This window comes from Hypomesus nipponensis, chromosome 26, assembly GCF_054491055.1.
Source record: "Hypomesus nipponensis isolate SF chromosome 26, ASM5449105v1, whole genome shotgun sequence".
In the NCBI taxonomy this organism is placed as follows: domain Eukaryota; kingdom Metazoa; phylum Chordata; class Actinopteri; order Osmeriformes; family Osmeridae; genus Hypomesus; species Hypomesus nipponensis.
Window position 1 is genome coordinate 2,168,745 of NC_140386.1, and position 17,671 is coordinate 2,186,415.

At 44.0% G+C, this 17,671-nt stretch overlaps 1 protein-coding gene across 1 annotated transcript; it reads left to right on the top strand.

The window, feature by feature from the left end:
• The first annotated feature begins 740 nt into the window (after positions 1-740).
• Positions 741-9,090, top strand: LOC146220988 (uncharacterized). Its single transcript, XM_084693213.1, has 14 exons — positions 741-1,685; positions 1,842-1,998; positions 2,215-2,291; positions 3,887-4,043; positions 4,260-4,336; positions 5,932-6,088; positions 6,305-6,381; positions 6,484-6,855; positions 7,062-7,307; positions 7,445-7,584; positions 7,690-7,785; positions 7,962-8,078; positions 8,167-8,325; positions 8,443-9,090. The coding sequence occupies exons 1-10, from the start codon at positions 1,293-1,295 to the stop codon at positions 7,448-7,450; spliced, it is 1,719 nt and encodes a 572-aa protein (XP_084549339.1). The 5' UTR covers positions 741-1,292; the 3' UTR covers positions 7,451-7,584; positions 7,690-7,785; positions 7,962-8,078; positions 8,167-8,325; positions 8,443-9,090.
• The last annotated feature ends 8,581 nt before the right edge of the window (positions 9,091-17,671 follow it).

A 17,671-nucleotide genomic window follows, 5' to 3' on the forward strand; every position in this document is an offset into this window, starting at 1 on the left:
GAATAATGCTGAACTTGTGTTGTACGTAGATGGATCTTTGTCCCGAGCATGGGATGGCTTTCTAAACTCCGGATAAGTGGACTGCACGGACAGTAAGACATTTGAATCTGGTAAACTATCTCCACAATGCACTGCACAGCAGGCAGAGTTTTGCTTTGACAAGGGCATGTTGTTTGCCAGAGGTCGTAAATATCCACAGTCTCACACTGACTCGAGGTAGGGATTTGGAGTTACTCACAATTTTGGTGCCATATGGCCAGAAAGAGGTTTCATTAACTCCTCAGGTGGTACAATTAAGAATGGAAAGATGATTTGATAATTTAACACTACTACCGAGAAAGCTAGCTACTGTTAAGTGTGAGGCTCATACTAACAATAATGTAAAAAATGTTTCAAGAGGAAATGCAAGAGCTGATGTTGCAGCAAAGGCTGCGGCCCACTGATGTGTCCCAGGTCTCTATTTGTTTTTTTGTGTCTAGCAACCGGAAACGCGCACTCCCTCTCCATGTTGTGGTGGACCTTCAAGTCGCTGCTGATAACACTGAGCCAGGGACCGGTGAGCCAACATGCATCGTGAATTGTAGATTTACATAACAACACAGGTTATTTATTTGAATGAAACACAGTCTGGACATGAAACAACGTTAGCCCCATTGCCAATAACAGACATGAAAATCCCTCACCTTTCGGCGAAATTCGCCGTTTTTAAACCAAAATAGAGGACCTACGTGAATCGTGTGGATTCGATGAGAAGGTGTTTCGGGGAGGGGGGGGGGTAGTATTCAGTGAACTGCGAACAGGTGCTCGTGCCAGAAGGGAGCGCGAGTGCATGGAAATATTAGCGCGAAGGGACTTGCGTCACCAGTGCAGACCACCATCAGTAGCTGAAAGGACGCGTGGCCTCCGCGATTTACCTTTTGACTGAATTGGGTGAGTGATAGTTTCAATAATTTTTACATTTTCTGGTATATCTAAGTTAAGTTACCATGGAGCTCTGTTGACATACACTTAGCTAACGTTAGCTACAGCTTGATAAATTAAGTCATTGAACACAGCAGGAGAGAACTCAACGTTAGCCAGGTAGCTAAAGCTCTGGTGGAAAATTATTACAGTAGCTAGCAAACGCTACCGTTTTTGAGGAGGTAGATTTTGAGGTTAGGGGACTGACAAGACAGAAGGTAAAGTGGTCCATCGTTCTATTTATAAGGCTAAACTAGAAGGTAACACTAATACAAACATTATTTTGCAGAATTATTGTGTTAGGGGAGAAGGATGCAGCCATTGTTAAACAGATGGATGCTGGATTCAAATGCAGCTGGAACTGGTCGTGGCTAAAACTGGAAGGCAAGGTCTCAATAAAAGGGCAAGAGGTGTCCTTTCATCTTGGAGATGTATTCACCAAAGTCAACAGGCAGGGATTCGCCAGATGCCTTCTCTGCATAAAAGATATAAATTATGCTAACAAAGGCAGCCATGCTCTGCAGGCTCACTGCCAGACGGAAGTTCACAAGAAGAAGGTGCAGATGACAGTGTCCACTCATAGTATTGCCAGCACCTTCCTTCCAGCATCAGCTAGCCAGAGTCCAGCAAGCCAGAGTCAAGCAAGCCAGGGGCCAGAAACAATTAGGCAGCAGTGCCAGGGAAAGATCCATGTACCAGTTATAAACCGCATAGCAAATGCAGAGGTAGGTGGTGTAGGCTGATTAGTCAGCACAGGCAGCATAGCCAGAGTACACTAGCACTTTGAGATTGTTTATTTAATGTAAAGTGTACTACAAATAAAATGCATTATTATAATTAGATTAATTATAATTACAATAATTACATTATTTGTGTTCTAGGCAATGGTCCTTGGAACCTTGGCGGAACATTCCATCCCGTTTTCTAAGGCTCCTGTAATTGTTGAGCTTGCCCAAATCCTTTCCTTGGATAAACCAGCTTTGCAGGGAATGAAGCTGTCACGGACAGCAGCTTCATACAAGATAATACATGGTCTAGGTATTTACATTTTCTTTCGTACCTACTATTTCAGTGTTTTAATTTACATTTTAGTGAACTGCACACATAAAAAATGTTCCTTAAACTACCATGTTGCTTTATATACTGCTATGTTGCCAGAATTTCCTGGTGTATAATTTATATTGTACCAATTAGATTATGCATGTGATGTAACAAATATGTCCAACTTTGTGTACGGCGGACCTACGCTGAGAGGAGTAGGTCCTTCCAACATGAAGAGATTTCCCTTTTCGTTAAATTTAGACGAGAGTACCTCCATCAACAACAAAAAGGTTGGTCTCATATTAAACTATAGCCATCAAAGTCCTTCTGTTTTTGCTTCTGTGTATGCCCTGCAAAATGTTGCATGGCTGATAAACCTTTTTATGTTGAAGGTCCTCACCATGCTTGTTTGCTACTATCATGCAGACTTGAGGAAGGTGATAATGGAGCATTTGGGGTCTTTGGAGAGTGTGAAGGTTAATGCTGCTTCTTTAGAGAAGGTGCTCTGTGAGTTCTTTGAGAAAAACAACATCCCGTGGAATAACCTTGTGCCCCACTCCTCAGCCTCCCTGGGAAAGTCTATTCGGGGGTCCTGGAGAGGAGGGTCCGCCGGATTGTCGAACCTCGGATTCAGGAGGAGCAATGTGGTTTTCGTCCTGGCCGTGGAACAGTGGACCAGCTCTATACCCTCCGCGGAGTCCTGGAGGGTACATGGGAGTTCGCCCAACCAGTCTACACATGTTTTGTGGATTTGGAAAAGGCGTTCGACCGTGTCCCTCGGGGGCTCATGTGGGGGGTGCTCCGAGAGTACGGGGTACCGGATTCCCTGATCGGGGCTGTCCGGTCCCTGTACGACCGGTGCCAGAGTTTGGTCCGCATTGCCGGTAGTAAGTCGAACTTGTTTCCGGTGAGGGTTGGACTCCGCCAGGGCTGCCCTATGTCACCGATCCTGTTCATTACCTATATGGACAGGATTTCTAGGCGCAGCCAGGGTGTTGAGGGGGTCCGGTTTGGTGACCTCAGGATCGGGTCGCTGCTTTTTGCAGATGATGTGGTCCTGTTGGCTTCATCGGGCCGTGACCTTCAGCTCTCACTGGAGCGGTTCGCAACCGAATGTGAAGCGGCTGGGATGCGAATCAGCACCTCCAAATCTGAGGCCATGGTTATCGACCGGAAAAGGGTGGAGTGCCATCTCCGGGTCGGGGAGGAGATCCTGAACCAAGTGGAGGAGTTCAAGTATCTCGGGGTCTTGTTCACGAGTGAGGGAAGAATGGAGCGCGAGGTCGACAGGCGGATCGGTGCGGCGTCCGCAGTGATGCGGGCTCTGCATCGGTCCGTCGTGGTGAAGAAGGAGCTGAGTCGAAAGGCAAAGCTCTCTATTTACCAGTCGATCTACGTTCCTACCCTCACCTATGGTCACGAACTATGGGTAGTGACCGAAAGAACGAGATCGCGAATACAAGCGGCCGAAATGAGCTTTCTCCGCAGGGTGTCCGGGCTCTCCCTTAGAGATAGGGTGAGAAGCTCGGTCATCCGGGAGGGGCTCAGAGTAGAACCGCTGCTCCTCCGCGTCGAGAGGAGCCAGCTGAGGTGGCTCGGGCATCTGATTAGGATGCCTCCTGGACGCCTCCCTGGTGAGGTGTTCCGGGCACGTCCCACTGGGAAGAGGCCCCGGGGAAGACCCAGGACACGCTGGAGGGACTATGTCACTCGGCTGGCCTGGGAACGCCTCGGGGTCCCCCAGGAAGAGGTGGTGGAAGTGGCCGGGGAGAGGGAAGCCTGGGCCTCCCTGCTTAGGTCGTTGCCCCCGCGACCCGATCCCCGGACAAGCGGAAGATGACGAGACGAGAGACGAGACGAGATAATTACATTATTTGTGTTCTAGGCAATGGTCCTTGGAACCTTGGCGGAACATTCCATCCCGTTTTCTAAGGCTCCTGTAATTGTTGAGCTTGCCCAAATCCTTTCCTTGGATAAACCAGCTTTGCAGGGAATGAAGCTGTCACGGACAGCAGCTTCATACAAGATAATACATGGTCTAGGTATTTACATTTTCTTTCGTACCTACTATTTCAGTGTTTTAATTTACATTTTAGTGAACTGCACACATAAAAAATGTTCCTTAAACTACCATGTTGCTTTATATACTGCTATGTTGCCAGAATTTCCTGGTGTATAATTTATATTGTACCAATTAGATTATGCATGTGATGTAACAAATATGTCCAACTTTGTGTACGGCGGACCTACGCTGAGAGGAGTAGGTCCTTCCAACATGAAGAGATTTCCCTTTTCGTTAAATTTAGACGAGAGTACCTCCATCAACAACAAAAAGGTTGGTCTCATATTAAACTATAGCCATCAAAGTCCTTCTGTTTTTGCTTCTGTGTATGCCCTGCAAAATGTTGCATGGCTGATAAACCTTTTTATGTTGAAGGTCCTCACCATGCTTGTTTGCTACTATCATGCAGACTTGAGGAAGGTGATAATGGAGCATTTGGGGTCTTTGGAGAGTGTGAAGGTTAATGCTGCTTCTTTAGAGAAGGTGCTCTGTGAGTTCTTTGAGAAAAACAACATCCCGTGGAATAACCTTGTGCCCCACTCCTCAGCCTCCCTGGGAAAGTCTATTCGGGGGTCCTGGAGAGGAGGGTCCGCCGGATTGTCGAACCTCGGATTCAGGAGGAGCAATGTGGTTTTCGTCCTGGCCGTGGAACAGTGGACCAGCTCTATACCCTCCGCGGAGTCCTGGAGGGTACATGGGAGTTCGCCCAACCAGTCTACACATGTTTTGTGGATTTGGAAAAGGCGTTCGACCGTGTCCCTCGGGGGCTCATGTGGGGGGTGCTCCGAGAGTACGGGGTACCGGATTCCCTGATCGGGGCTGTCCGGTCCCTGTACGACCGGTGCCAGAGTTTGGTCCGCATTGCCGGTAGTAAGTCGAACTTGTTTCCGGTGAGGGTTGGACTCCGCCAGGGCTGCCCTATGTCACCGATCCTGTTCATTACCTATATGGACAGGATTTCTAGGCGCAGCCAGGGTGTTGAGGGGGTCCGGTTTGGTGACCTCAGGATCGGGTCGCTGCTTTTTGCAGATGATGTGGTCCTGTTGGCTTCATCGGGCCGTGACCTTCAGCTCTCACTGGAGCGGTTCGCAACCGAATGTGAAGCGGCTGGGATGCGAATCAGCACCTCCAAATCTGAGGCCATGGTTATCGACCGGAAAAGGGTGGAGTGCCATCTCCGGGTCGGGGAGGAGATCCTGAACCAAGTGGAGGAGTTCAAGTATCTCGGGGTCTTGTTCACGAGTGAGGGAAGAATGGAGCGCGAGGTTGACAGGCGGATCGGTGCGGCGTCCGCAGTGATGCGGGCTCTGCATCGGTCCGTCGTGGTGAAGAAGGAGCTGAGTCGAAAGGCAAAGCTCTCTATTTACCAGTCGATCTACGTTCCTACCCTCACCTATGGTCACGAACTATGGGTAGTGACCGAAAGAACGAGATCGCGAATACAAGCGGCCGAAATGAGCTTTCTCCGCAGGGTGTCCGGGCTCTCCCTTAGAGATAGGGTGAGAAGCTCGGTCATCCGGGAGGGGCTCAGAGTAGAACCGCTGCTCCTCCGCGTCGAGAGGAGCCAGCTGAGGTGGCTCGGGCATCTGATTAGGATGCCTCCTGGACGCCTCCCTGGTGAGGTGTTCCGGGCACGTCCCACTGGGAAGAGGCCCCGGGGAAGACCCAGGACACGCTGGAGGGACTATGTCACTCGGCTGGCCTGGGAACGCCTCGGGGTCCCCCAGGAAGAGGTGGTGGAAGTGGCCGGGGAGAGGGAAGCCTGGGCCTCCCTGCTTAGGTCGTTGCCCCCGCGACCCGATCCCCGGACAAGCGGAAGATGACGAGACGAGAGACGAGACGAGATAATTACATTATTTGTGTTCTAGGCAATGGTCCTTGGAACCTTGGCGGAACATTCCATCCCGTTTTCTAAGGCTCCTGTAATTGTTGAGCTTGCCCAAATCCTTTCCTTGGATAAACCAGCTTTGCAGGGAATGAAGCTGTCACGGACAGCAGCTTCATACAAGATAATACATGGTCTAGGTATTTACATTTTCTTTCGTACCTACTATTTCAGTGTTTTAATTTACATTTTAGTGAACTGCACACATAAAAAATGTTCCTTAAACTACCATGTTGCTTTATATACTGCTATGTTGCCAGAATTTCCTGGTGTATAATTTATATTGTACCAATTAGATTATGCATGTGATGTAACAAATATGTCCAACTTTGTGTACGGCGGACCTACGCTGAGAGGAGTAGGTCCTTCCAACATGAAGAGATTTCCCTTTTCGTTAAATTTAGACGAGAGTACCTCCATCAACAACAAAAAGGTTGGTCTCATATTAAACTATAGCCATCAAAGTCCTTCTGTTTTTGCTTCTGTGTATGCCCTGCAAAATGTTGCATGGCTGATAAACCTTTTTATGTTGAAGGTCCTCACCATGCTTGTTTGCTACTATCATGCAGACTTGAGGAAGGTGATAATGGAGCATTTGGGGTCTTTGGAGATTGTGAAGGTTAATGCTGCTTCTTTAGAGAAGGTGCTCTGTGAGTTCTTTGAGAAAAACAACATCCCGTGGAATAACCTTGTGAGTATGCTGATGGACTCGTGTGCTGTGATGAGGGGCAGCAAAACTGGCCTCGAGATAAGGATGCACCAATACTGTCCCAACTTGCTCGATGTTGATGGGGACTCCTGTCATCATATGCACCAAGCAGCAAAGAAGTTCTCAGAGCCCTTTGACAGCTACTTGGAGAAGCTGTTTAGTGATCTCCAGGTTGACCATCAGTGGAGTCCAGACCAGGTAAACAAAATGCCAAGCACATTTCACACTACAGCACTTTACCCCTCTTTGTTGAGCACTCACAGTAGCACACTCCACCTATGTGAATTTGGTATAACCTGAATTTGTCAGCTCTAGTCTAGACCAAGACTGCTGACCCTACTGTACTGTACTGTGGTAAAATTATGGAATGTGTAGAATGTCTGTTTTGTTCTGTCTTTTGTCAGGTGATGTACCTTAAGGAGATAGCTTTGATTCTAAATCTCCCCGCCTCCAGCCCACAGAGGGGCTTTGTTCCTCATCTCTGGCTGTCTGCATACGATGCCAGCATGGCAACCCATGCCATGATGCCTGTGTACAAAGTCCTCTATTATGGCTACCTCTCCACTGCAGATAAGGAGCTGTATAGGGAGCCTTTCGAACTAATGTACACAAAGTACCACGTCAACCAGGCGGCAAGAGCCAGTATCAAGGTGCTTCAGGAGGAACTCAACAGGAAAGGACTTGATGTTCTAATCCATTATAATAATTAGCACTTATACTTGTTATGAAGTTACTAATTAGGAGGAATATGTAGTGTTTTACACTTACATTAATTAGTCTTTCACAGGCATGACGCCACAAGGCCGTGAGAGAAAAAAGAGGGTACGTCAGAAGCTGTGGCATGAGGAGACGACAACAGTCCTACTACGGCTAAGCATCTACATGGGTGTGCTGGCTTCTCTCAAGCAGTATGTCATAGTTTTCCAGGTGGGTGTTAGTTGTGCTTGGAATTACTGCAACTTGACTGCACATGCATGCACATCCAATGTTGGCAATACATTTGTTTCAAAATCATTTGTTTTACATACACAGGGTAGCCAGACATTGGTTCACAAACTCCATGATCGGCAGCTTGAGCTGTTCCTGTTCTTCCTGGCTTGCTTCATGAATGCCGAACATATTACTCAGGTCATTAACTCCTCCTTACACCCACTCTGCCTACATTAGTATATTGATTTTATCTCTATTTTGACTTTTCTGTTGTCTGTGATATGTTTTTCAGTGTTTAATTAGTTGTCGAGCAACCTGGGGTCTTTTGAAATGCACTTAAGTTATTACTCCTATTAATTACTTACCTTACACAGCTGTCTCCCATGGCTCTGAGGGAGATGGTCCTGGAGGATCATATGCTGCTGCCCTCCAAGGAGGTCTATGTGGGACAGGAGGCTGACACGTTCAGGAGCCATAATCCCAATCATGCTGTAAGTACCCTGCATCATCTGCATGACCCTTTTTCTCAATTGTTTTTGAGACTTAAAATAATTGTCAGTTTTTGGTGTTTCGTGTCAGTTGTTGGTGCCATTCCTAGCAGACGCCAGGAAAGCCTACATCACCACTGCAGTGTACCCTCCAGAAGAAGCTCCCGTTGGCCAGTCCAACTCTGACAGCCCTGTCTGCTCTGGACCCTCTTCTGAGAGGCCACTCACAGGCAACCATCCAGTTGAAGAGGTAAGAATAACATTTTAAGTTGTTTTCTGTTTGCCATATTACAAGGTACTTTGGGCTTTTTGTTCTATGTGTCCTTACACTGATTTCAAATTCTCATCCATTTCTTGGCACGCTGAGTGGTATGCTGAGGCACCTCTTGCCAGCAGACCAGGACATCCAGAGAGAACTTGTGCGGTTCAATGTTTACCTGGCCAGCCCCAGTTTCAAGGAGGGAGAGAGCATTGTGGAGTGGTGGGGTCATGTCTTTGACCAGCCAGATAAGTACTCCTCCCTGAGTGCAATGGTTAAATGTTGCCTCTCCATCTTTCACGGACCAAGAGTTGAGCCTTCTTTTAGTTTGATGAATGATGTAATTGACCAAAGGAGTGGCAACATGAATGTACCAACATTTAATGCAGTCCAGGGGGAAGACAGCCATGCAGCTCTTCAGAAGGGACGATGTGAAGTTTGGGGAGGTGGACAGAACACTATGCAAGAACATCAACTCTGCAGCAGCCACATACAAACGCCAGCAGAAGAAGAATCAGAAATAAAAGCAGCGGCAGCAGAGCAAGTATGGCTCCCAAGCATCTGGCAGTGCTCAACAGGCCAAGCAACAGAAGGGTGAAGAAGAGAAAAGGGCGAGGCTGAGACATGTGGCAAAACAGCAAAAGCGGGCCATGGAGACACTGGTGGTTCAAAATTATCTGGTCCTGAGAGTATTACGAACTGTAATGCAAGTTGTTATCTTCTCCAATAAAATGTATTAAAATCTGAATTACATAACATTGTATTGGCTGTCAATCATGATGGAACAGTAGACAAGTTAAGTTTCAGCATGTCCACCATCTCTTGTGGGGGTTAATGCCTTAAGCCATTTGTGGTGCCCTTACCACATTGTGCCTCATATACTGTAAATGTTAGACCCAGTGACAGGCTGTCATGAAATGGCTTGTAATACTTAGTAAGGAGGCCATTATAATTTTCAACTCATGGCTGAAGTTAAGTTTCTCCAGCTCTCCCCGGGTTGGCAAATAAAACATCTCAAAATGCATCAGATCGATGCTTTAAAATATTAAATATTTAAAATTTTCTTACGGGGGAGCATTCCCCTGGACCCCCCTAGAGGGGTAATATTATTCTCACCTTTTTCACCTTTGACCCGTTTTCATGCCTGCAATAAACTAGGCTAAATCATAACACATTCTACCTGTGCATTTGCGTTAGTAAGCTAAAATAGATTACATACCTACAGTCTAGGTGTTTTAGCTACCTAGCTGTTCTTGCATTCCTTGCAAATCAACGTTCATAAAAAGCAGATGAGCTTGTGTCTAGCTAACATTGACTAGATGGGCATGGCTGATGTTTGTCTATACCGTAGCGAAGAAGATCCCTGTGCAGTTCAACTCTCGACACATTAACGCGAACCATGGACGGTTGTGAAAACCTGGGACAATATGAAGCTGTTACTGAAAAGAGGTACGTTCCGACCTTACGTTCATCACAACCGCAAGCTGTCATATGATTTTGTCAATAACAGTTATTAGCAATGCTAATGTATCCTGTATCTAACACCTAACTTTCTTCAGTTCTTTCAAATAGATAATCTAGACAGGCGTTAGCAATAGGCCAGACTGCTATTCGTTTTCTGGCCATTTTTTCGGAAGCTTCCCTTCTAATGCCGACTACAGTTAGTCTAGCTAGAGTAATTTGCCAAGTAAAGTATTTTGATGTGTTTAGAAACTTATTTAGCATTCTACCTATGCTAGATACAGGAGATGTTAGCATTGCTAATAACTGTTAGAAACAAAATCATACTGTACTTACAGTTTGCGGTTGCAATGAGCATACGGTTGGAAAAGTACCTCTTTTCAGGTTCAGTTTCTTACCAAATCCTGCTTGAAATTGTCCAAGGTTGTCTTGGGTGAAATGTTCAGAGCAAATTAATAATTGAGTGTCGAACTTCGCCGGTGTTATGTCCTAACTGGTTCCCAATTTAACTGGTTCCCCAGCTGTGCGTGCACCTATCACCAGATTTGACACAAATTCACAAACATATTACAGGCAATTTTCAAGTCGGATCTCCTATTTGCTGCAGAAAATATGAAAGTAGGCCTATAGGCCTACGTGCCCACTACATTGGACTACCATTCGCGACAAAACAAATGGAGAAAAATAAAACATTTGCAGGCTCTCATGAAGTGGGATTTGATCACACTAGATTAAAAAGACATGAACGTGAAAGTCCGTTGATTTACACTGCGGGCTAAACCAGCTCTGAAAGGTTAGCCAAATGGTTACGTATTTGTTAACTATGTTGGCCTTCAGGTAACATTTTGATTTGGTTTCTTCTGAATCAACTGTTTCCCATAGACACTACCCGAGTGTAGGCTACTAATCACGTATTTGGGGTTGTTTGGAGGCTATAGACGTATTAACCACAACATCAAAGCTCCTTGGGACAGTTGTCATATCCGAAACTTGGCTGACAAAATCGGTTAACAATTATGACATTAACATGGATGGTTACAATGTTTATCGTGGTGAGGGCAAAGAAAGGTGCCGGAGTTGCCTGTTTCTGTAAATCTTACCCAGTTAATTAATAGGGGTCAGATGGCTGAGCGGTTAGGGAGTCAGGGAATTAATCATAAGGTTGCCGGTTCGATTCCCGGCCGTGCAAAAAATTACGTTGTGTCCTTGGGCAAGGCACTTCACCCTAGTTGCCTCGGGGGGAATGTCCCTGTACTTACTGTCAGTTGCTCTGGATAAGGGCATCTGCCAAATGTAAATGTAGCATACTGTATTGTATATTATATATTCATGGATTTCAGTCACGTGACTTTTGTTGCGGCAGCCATCTTTAGGACCAATTCGCAGCCTCTCCTCGGGTCTCCTCAGTGAGAACAGATGATGTCGCACACGAAAATGGCACACCTTAACACAGATGAAAAGCAACAATATTTGAATAAGATCATTTAGGTTTTGATCCTTATTTACTGACAAGTGAACTGCTTACTCCTAGCCTGGCTGCCAGCCCAACTTAGCCCCGCCCACAAAAAAATTTGGTTGGGAAGTTGGGCCTGAAGGGGCTCGTATTGGGGACAAACTATATAAAACCAGGAGCTGGGCGGACCAATGAAATTGCCAGGGCGGGCTTTATATGATGATGGACAGATGATCAACAGTAACGTAATCAACAACGTCACGAAAGAGCGCTTGGGTTGAATTTGTTTCAACAAACAACATATTACGTTGCTCTGATTGGTTGTAGGTCTATCCAATTGAGCGAAGAGGCATTTGTTTTACGAGTTTGGTTGAAACACGCCCCATAGTCACAGCCCAACGGAGAGTTATCAGACTCATATTCTGACTAGAATTATGAGTATGACAACTCCACTAAAGTATAGTAAAAACCTGCCAAATTTGCCGGCGTTTGCTGACATCTATATTTACCTCGTCCACAATCCCGGGGAAGCCCTTAAAGCATTTAAAAGCACCGAAACGTACCGCTACTTCTCATCAGTATCCGTTAATGATCCAAAAATGTATCATTCTGGAGATTAAGAAAATGTTCTTGATCATAGGAAGGGTCAGTGGCAGTTTGTTCATCAAGCAATATTAACAGTACACGAATAGCGTTTATATCACTGAACTGAATTGCCATCAGATTCCGTTGTAATATCATATCAATGTGCTAAACTTAGGTTTGGGCTTTAAAAGAAGTACACGGCTTCCAATGCCCTGGAACCAAGGCGGCACTGCACGTCTCACTTTATTTAACTCACTCCGCCAGACTGTCAGAACAATGACTCCCCTTGTCACAATGAAAGCTCATAATAAAATATCTTTCATAACTAATGTTAGTAATGTACATTTATCAAATTTATTCTGGACAGCAAGCATTAGATATAGCTAATGTTAGCATCTAACGCTAGCTGTCCAGAATAACGTTATACATGCTAAAATTTTGAATTCTGTTCTGTAGTCCAGTGATCCCCCAAGATAGCAGCTATCCATTTCTCACAACGCTCAGGGTTTTTGAGACATTGTAAAAGGTAAATTTATGTATTTGAGATTTGCTGTTATCACAACCCACAGCAGATAGACGGCATCTTGCAATTCAGTCCTAAAGTTGGCGCCGCAACCACTGTGTGACGTCACATGAAACCCATAAATTATTTTGTATATTTAGGACGTTTATTATATTTTAGCTTATCATATTTGTAATCTTTGTTGTGAGTACTTATATGTTATGTCATGCCAGGTTGCTTTGCCTTGACTTCCCCCAAGAAATTTCAGTGCCCGGTCTGACCTTGTGTTGTTCTGTGCATCTGACAATAAGACTTGAAACTTGAAAAAAATTACTTTTTTGGTCTGTTACATCTCCTTTGTAAGGAATGGGTGTTAGTAGTATAGTTTAATATGGTAGGCCTATATTAAAAATATGCATTGTTGTAAACATTTTATAAATATTTTAACATTGAATCTTTTAATAGTGAATATTGAAACAGTGCAGTCACTATTTGTAGATATTTGTATTTAATCAGTTTTTAAAGCACTCATTAAAACAATAATAATGCAATAAATAAATGTTTACACATTTTGCATGTCAAGTTCAGTTTAAAACTTTAATTTCAATACAAATTAATTTTCCAACATCAAATGCACAGTTTTGAAGGTTTGTGTGTACAATTTAAAGTATAAACTCAGTACATTGAAAGAAAGGCTACATGTAGGCTACATGGCTGTGGGTAACATATGATTGAGAATGATTTTCGACAATCTTACAAACGTTAGTGAGAGGAAGATCTCAAAGCGTGTTGTCAACCTTCGTGTGTCCATTGTATTGTGTTGTATTATTCGATTCAAAATATTTTTGACCAACACTTTTTTTACGGATGCAAACCAATTTCTGTGGATGCAAATCTTTTTCTGCGCTGTTTTTCTTTTCAGTGCCTTGATCTGTTCAAATCTTGAGATTTGGTCAATCCGCTTCCTCTTGACAGGTGAACTAAGATGTGAAAATATAGTTGGCACAAAGTCTGGACATGGAGGGTTCTGGCTTTGAAGCTTGAACACAATGAGATAACACCTGCTACAGTCATGGCCGAAATTGTTGGCACCCCAGAAATGTTTCCGGAAAATCAAGTATTTCTCACAGAAAAGTATTGCAGTAACACGTTTTGCTATACACATGTTTATTCCCTTTGTGTGTATTGGAACAACAACAAAAAAAAGGGAGGAAAAAAAGCAAATTGGACATAATGTCACACAAAACTCCCAAAATGGGCTGGTCAAAATTCTTGGCACCCTTAACTTAATATTTAGTTGCACACCCTTTGGAAAAAATAACTGAAATCAGTCGCTTCCTATAACCATCAATAAGCTTCTTACACCTCTCATCCGGAATTTTGGACCACTCTTCCTTTGCAAACTGCTCCAGGTCTCTCTTATTGGAAGGGTGCCTTTTCCCAACAGCAATTTTAAGATCTCTCCACAGGTGTTCAATGGGATTTAGATCTGGACTCATTGCTGGCCACTTTAGAACTCTCCAGCGCTTTGTTGCTATCCATTTTTGGGTGCTTTTTGATGTATGTTTGGGGTCATTGTCCTGCTGGAAGACCCAAGATCTCAGACGCAAACCCAGCTTTCTGACACTGGGTTGTACAGTGCGACCCAAAATCCTTTGGTAATCCTCAGATTTCATGATGCCTTGCACACATTCAAGGCACCCAGTGCCAGAGGCAGCAAAACAACCCCCAAAACATAATTGAACCTCCACCATATTTCACTGTAGGTACTGTGTTCTTTTCTTTGTAGGGCTCATTCTTTTTTCGGTAAACAGTAGAATGATGTGCTTTACCAAAAAGCTCTATCTTGGTCTCATCTGTCCACAAGACGTTTTCCCAGAAGGATTTTGGCTTACTCAAGTACATTTTGGCAAACTGTAGTCTTGCTTTTTTTATGTCTCTGTGTCAGCAGTGGGGTCCTCCTGGGTCTCCTGCCATAGCGTTTCATTTCATTTAAATGTCGACGGATAGTTGGCGCTGACACTGATGCTCCCTGAGCCTGCAGGACAGCTTGAATTTCTTTGGAACTTGTTTGGGGCTGCTTATCCACCATCCGGACTATCCTGCGTTGCAACCTTTCATCAATTTTTCTCTTCCGTCCACGCCCAGGGAGATTAGCTACAGTGCCGTGGATTGCAAACTTCTTGATAATGTTGCGCACTGTGGACAAAGGCACATCTAGATCTCTGGAGATGGACTTGTAACCTTGAGATTGTTGATATTTTGCCACAATTTTGGTTCTCAAGTCCTCAGACAGTTCTCTTCTACTCTTTCTGTTGTCCATGCTTAGTGTGGCACACACAATCAAAGCTAAGTGAACTTCTCTCCTTTTTATCTGCTCCCAGGTGTTATTTTTATATACCTGTTACTTGCCCCAGGTAAGTTTAAAGGAGCATCACATGCTTGAAACAATCTTATTCATCCACAATTTTGAAAGGGTGCCAAGAATTTTGACCAGCCAATTTTTGGAGTTTTGTGTGACATTATGTCCAATTGGCTTTTTTTCTCAGTTTTTTTTGTTTTGTTCCAATACACACAAAGGGAATAAACATGTGGATAGCAAAACATGTGTTACTGCAATACTTTTCTGTGAGAAATACTTGATTTTCTGGAAACATTTCTGGGGTGCCAACAATTTCGGCCATGACTGTATCTTTCTGTAAATGTTAGATTTTTATCAAACATTTTGAAGAACATTTAATCAACAAATTAACGCTGTCTTTTATTTTATAGCTGTGAAATGTACCAGCTTCCAAATAACGATTTTTAGATCAGCGATTCCCAACCATTGTGCCGCGGCACTAGCCTGGTCCTAACCATACCCTCGTACATTGCATTTGTACAGAGGGTCTGGGATCTCTCCATTGACAAACGTTAACTTCCTTGAAGGCAGGTCCTCTGTTGAAGTTTAAAACTATTGGATCCGCCCAGAGCCACTCTGATTTGCCATAACCAATCGCAAGCGTTCGCCTTCGCCAACTCCTTCACCACTACTGTAACGGAGCTAGCTGCCGTAGCTGGAAAATCAAACTTTTCCCGAACCCCGTGGGGAGGAGGGCCACAACATCATGGCCACCAACAAAACTCAGCAAGGAATGTTCTTGCTCTGGCTTTAACCCTATGGATATTCCGCAGCGTTGCTGCCACAACCCGAGAATAGTTTTGCTCGCATCTTTCTCCGCTGCCATTACTGAACTACTCAACGTAGTGCACAACATTAACGTCATCGTTCTCAGCCACTCCCTCTGTTCGCTGATTGGAACTACAATTTTTTTTCTTTCTAGAAACCGACTTCAGAGCCGAGCTTCCAGACCTAGTACAGAAGCAAAATCCAAATTGAGCGGAAGTACGTAGGAGGAAAGAGCCAGGCTACCGGGGCACATTAGTGTTATCCAATTTCACTTAATTATGGAAAAATAAATAATGATAAATAAATAATGATAAATAAATAATGATAAATATATTTGGGAGAGAACAATGGTTGTACTCACCAAAGGTTTGAGCACATACAATTTTATATACTGTATTAGGCTACAGTGTCATTTCGTAAAATTTTTGGTCAGTGGTGTGCCGCAAGATTTTCCAATGTAAAATGTGCTGTAGCTCAAAAGAGGTTGAAAAACACTGTTTTAGATAATTCAGTTTGCATCTTTATTGATTTAGCAGGCTAACACAGTCTGTGTAAGCTAACGTTAGCTCACTCGCTAAATTCCGTTGGTACTCACCGGAGACAAAATGTGCTTTGCATGGACGACTGCTTTCGTTCGGTGTCCACTCTGTCCTCGTAATTGCTGCTAACCATTTCAGACGTCTGTTTCCTTCTTTAGGTAGTCTATAAAACGAATGGAGTTTTATGATCCACAGCACTTATTTTACAGACTACGGCAACAAAAAGCCAAATGTTGCCATGTTATGTTGGGATGCTGTTGCGACGGCTGTTGGAGCAACAAGTTGTTGAAATATAGCCTATGCCATGTTTATATACCATGTCAGGTTTACATGTGAAAAAGGAAAGCTCAGAGGATGTGAAAGGCTTGGTGACCTGCGAGGAGAAATGCGCATCTAGGGCCTGTTCGTCGTAAGGGTTGAAGCTAAGTTAATCATTTGTCCCTTTAGCCCGTTAACATTAGCGAGCTAACTGAGAACCGCAAATATCGGTTCGTCGACGGCTGATCCGCATCCAAATCATGTGGTTAATTTTAATCAGGCTAAACTTATCAGGGGAAGTGCACGAGCACGTCCTACTTCAAAAGGCAGGAAAGGTCGATCACCAAAACCGTGATTTTCTAACGGTATGATGGCGGAAAAGACGAAAGTTAGAGCGGTGATATTCTCGCCATCTGAGCAAACTATTATAATGAGTCTCTACGAAGACAATAAGCATATTATCATGGCTAAGTCAAACACCGACACCGCTGCCCGAGCAAGACAGGCATCTTGGCAAAAAAAATTGCCGATAAACTAAATGTGTATTTTGGTAAAATGTATAGGCTCATCTTTAGTGCCTTATTACCCCAATCAATCAGATCACATTTCTGTGTGCCTGCTGGCAGTAGGCTTAATGGAAATTAATCATCGATTGAGATCTTGCTAGCGAAAATAATGATATCAACTCTTTCAGAATAAGTATAAAAACAAGGCCAAAGAGTATCTAATTGATACGAATTCATAGACACTTATGAGGATATATGTAGGGTGATATCAGGTAAAATGGGACACTTTTTGGTAAATCTTTGGGACAACAATACAATACCATAGGCTATACCTTTTCCATGTGTTTTTATGATTACTTATGACTGTTTTTGATTTTTTTGTTGAAATGATGTAATAAAATATAATTATTTAGGCCCTACAGTTCTTGAAACATCAGCTGTGCCAACTTTTTTTGCACGAGCAGTTTCAGGTAAAATGGACCAGCTGTTCAGATAAAATGGGCCAGTGAAACTGCAAAGGGATATTGTAATTTATCATCAATTTTAATTTTAAAACACAGTTGCTTATACAGCCACATAACATTTGAACTGCATTAAACAAACATATTCATATGTGCCATAATAAATAAATAAAAAGATCCTGAAGCCCAGACTCGTCACAGTTCCATATATATGTGACGGTGGGCCCTCAATACCCAGCTCGACCAAAAGGCTTTCATACTGGTTAAACCACCTCTTTGTTGAGTCGAGTAGCCCGTGCTGCAGACAGGACCTCTGGCTTGTGCATCCCAAGCTCTGGGTTGTGCTTTAGAAAGTTCTTAAACCAGTAATATCCGGCCCTCCCTGCTGTCTTGAAGAAACCAG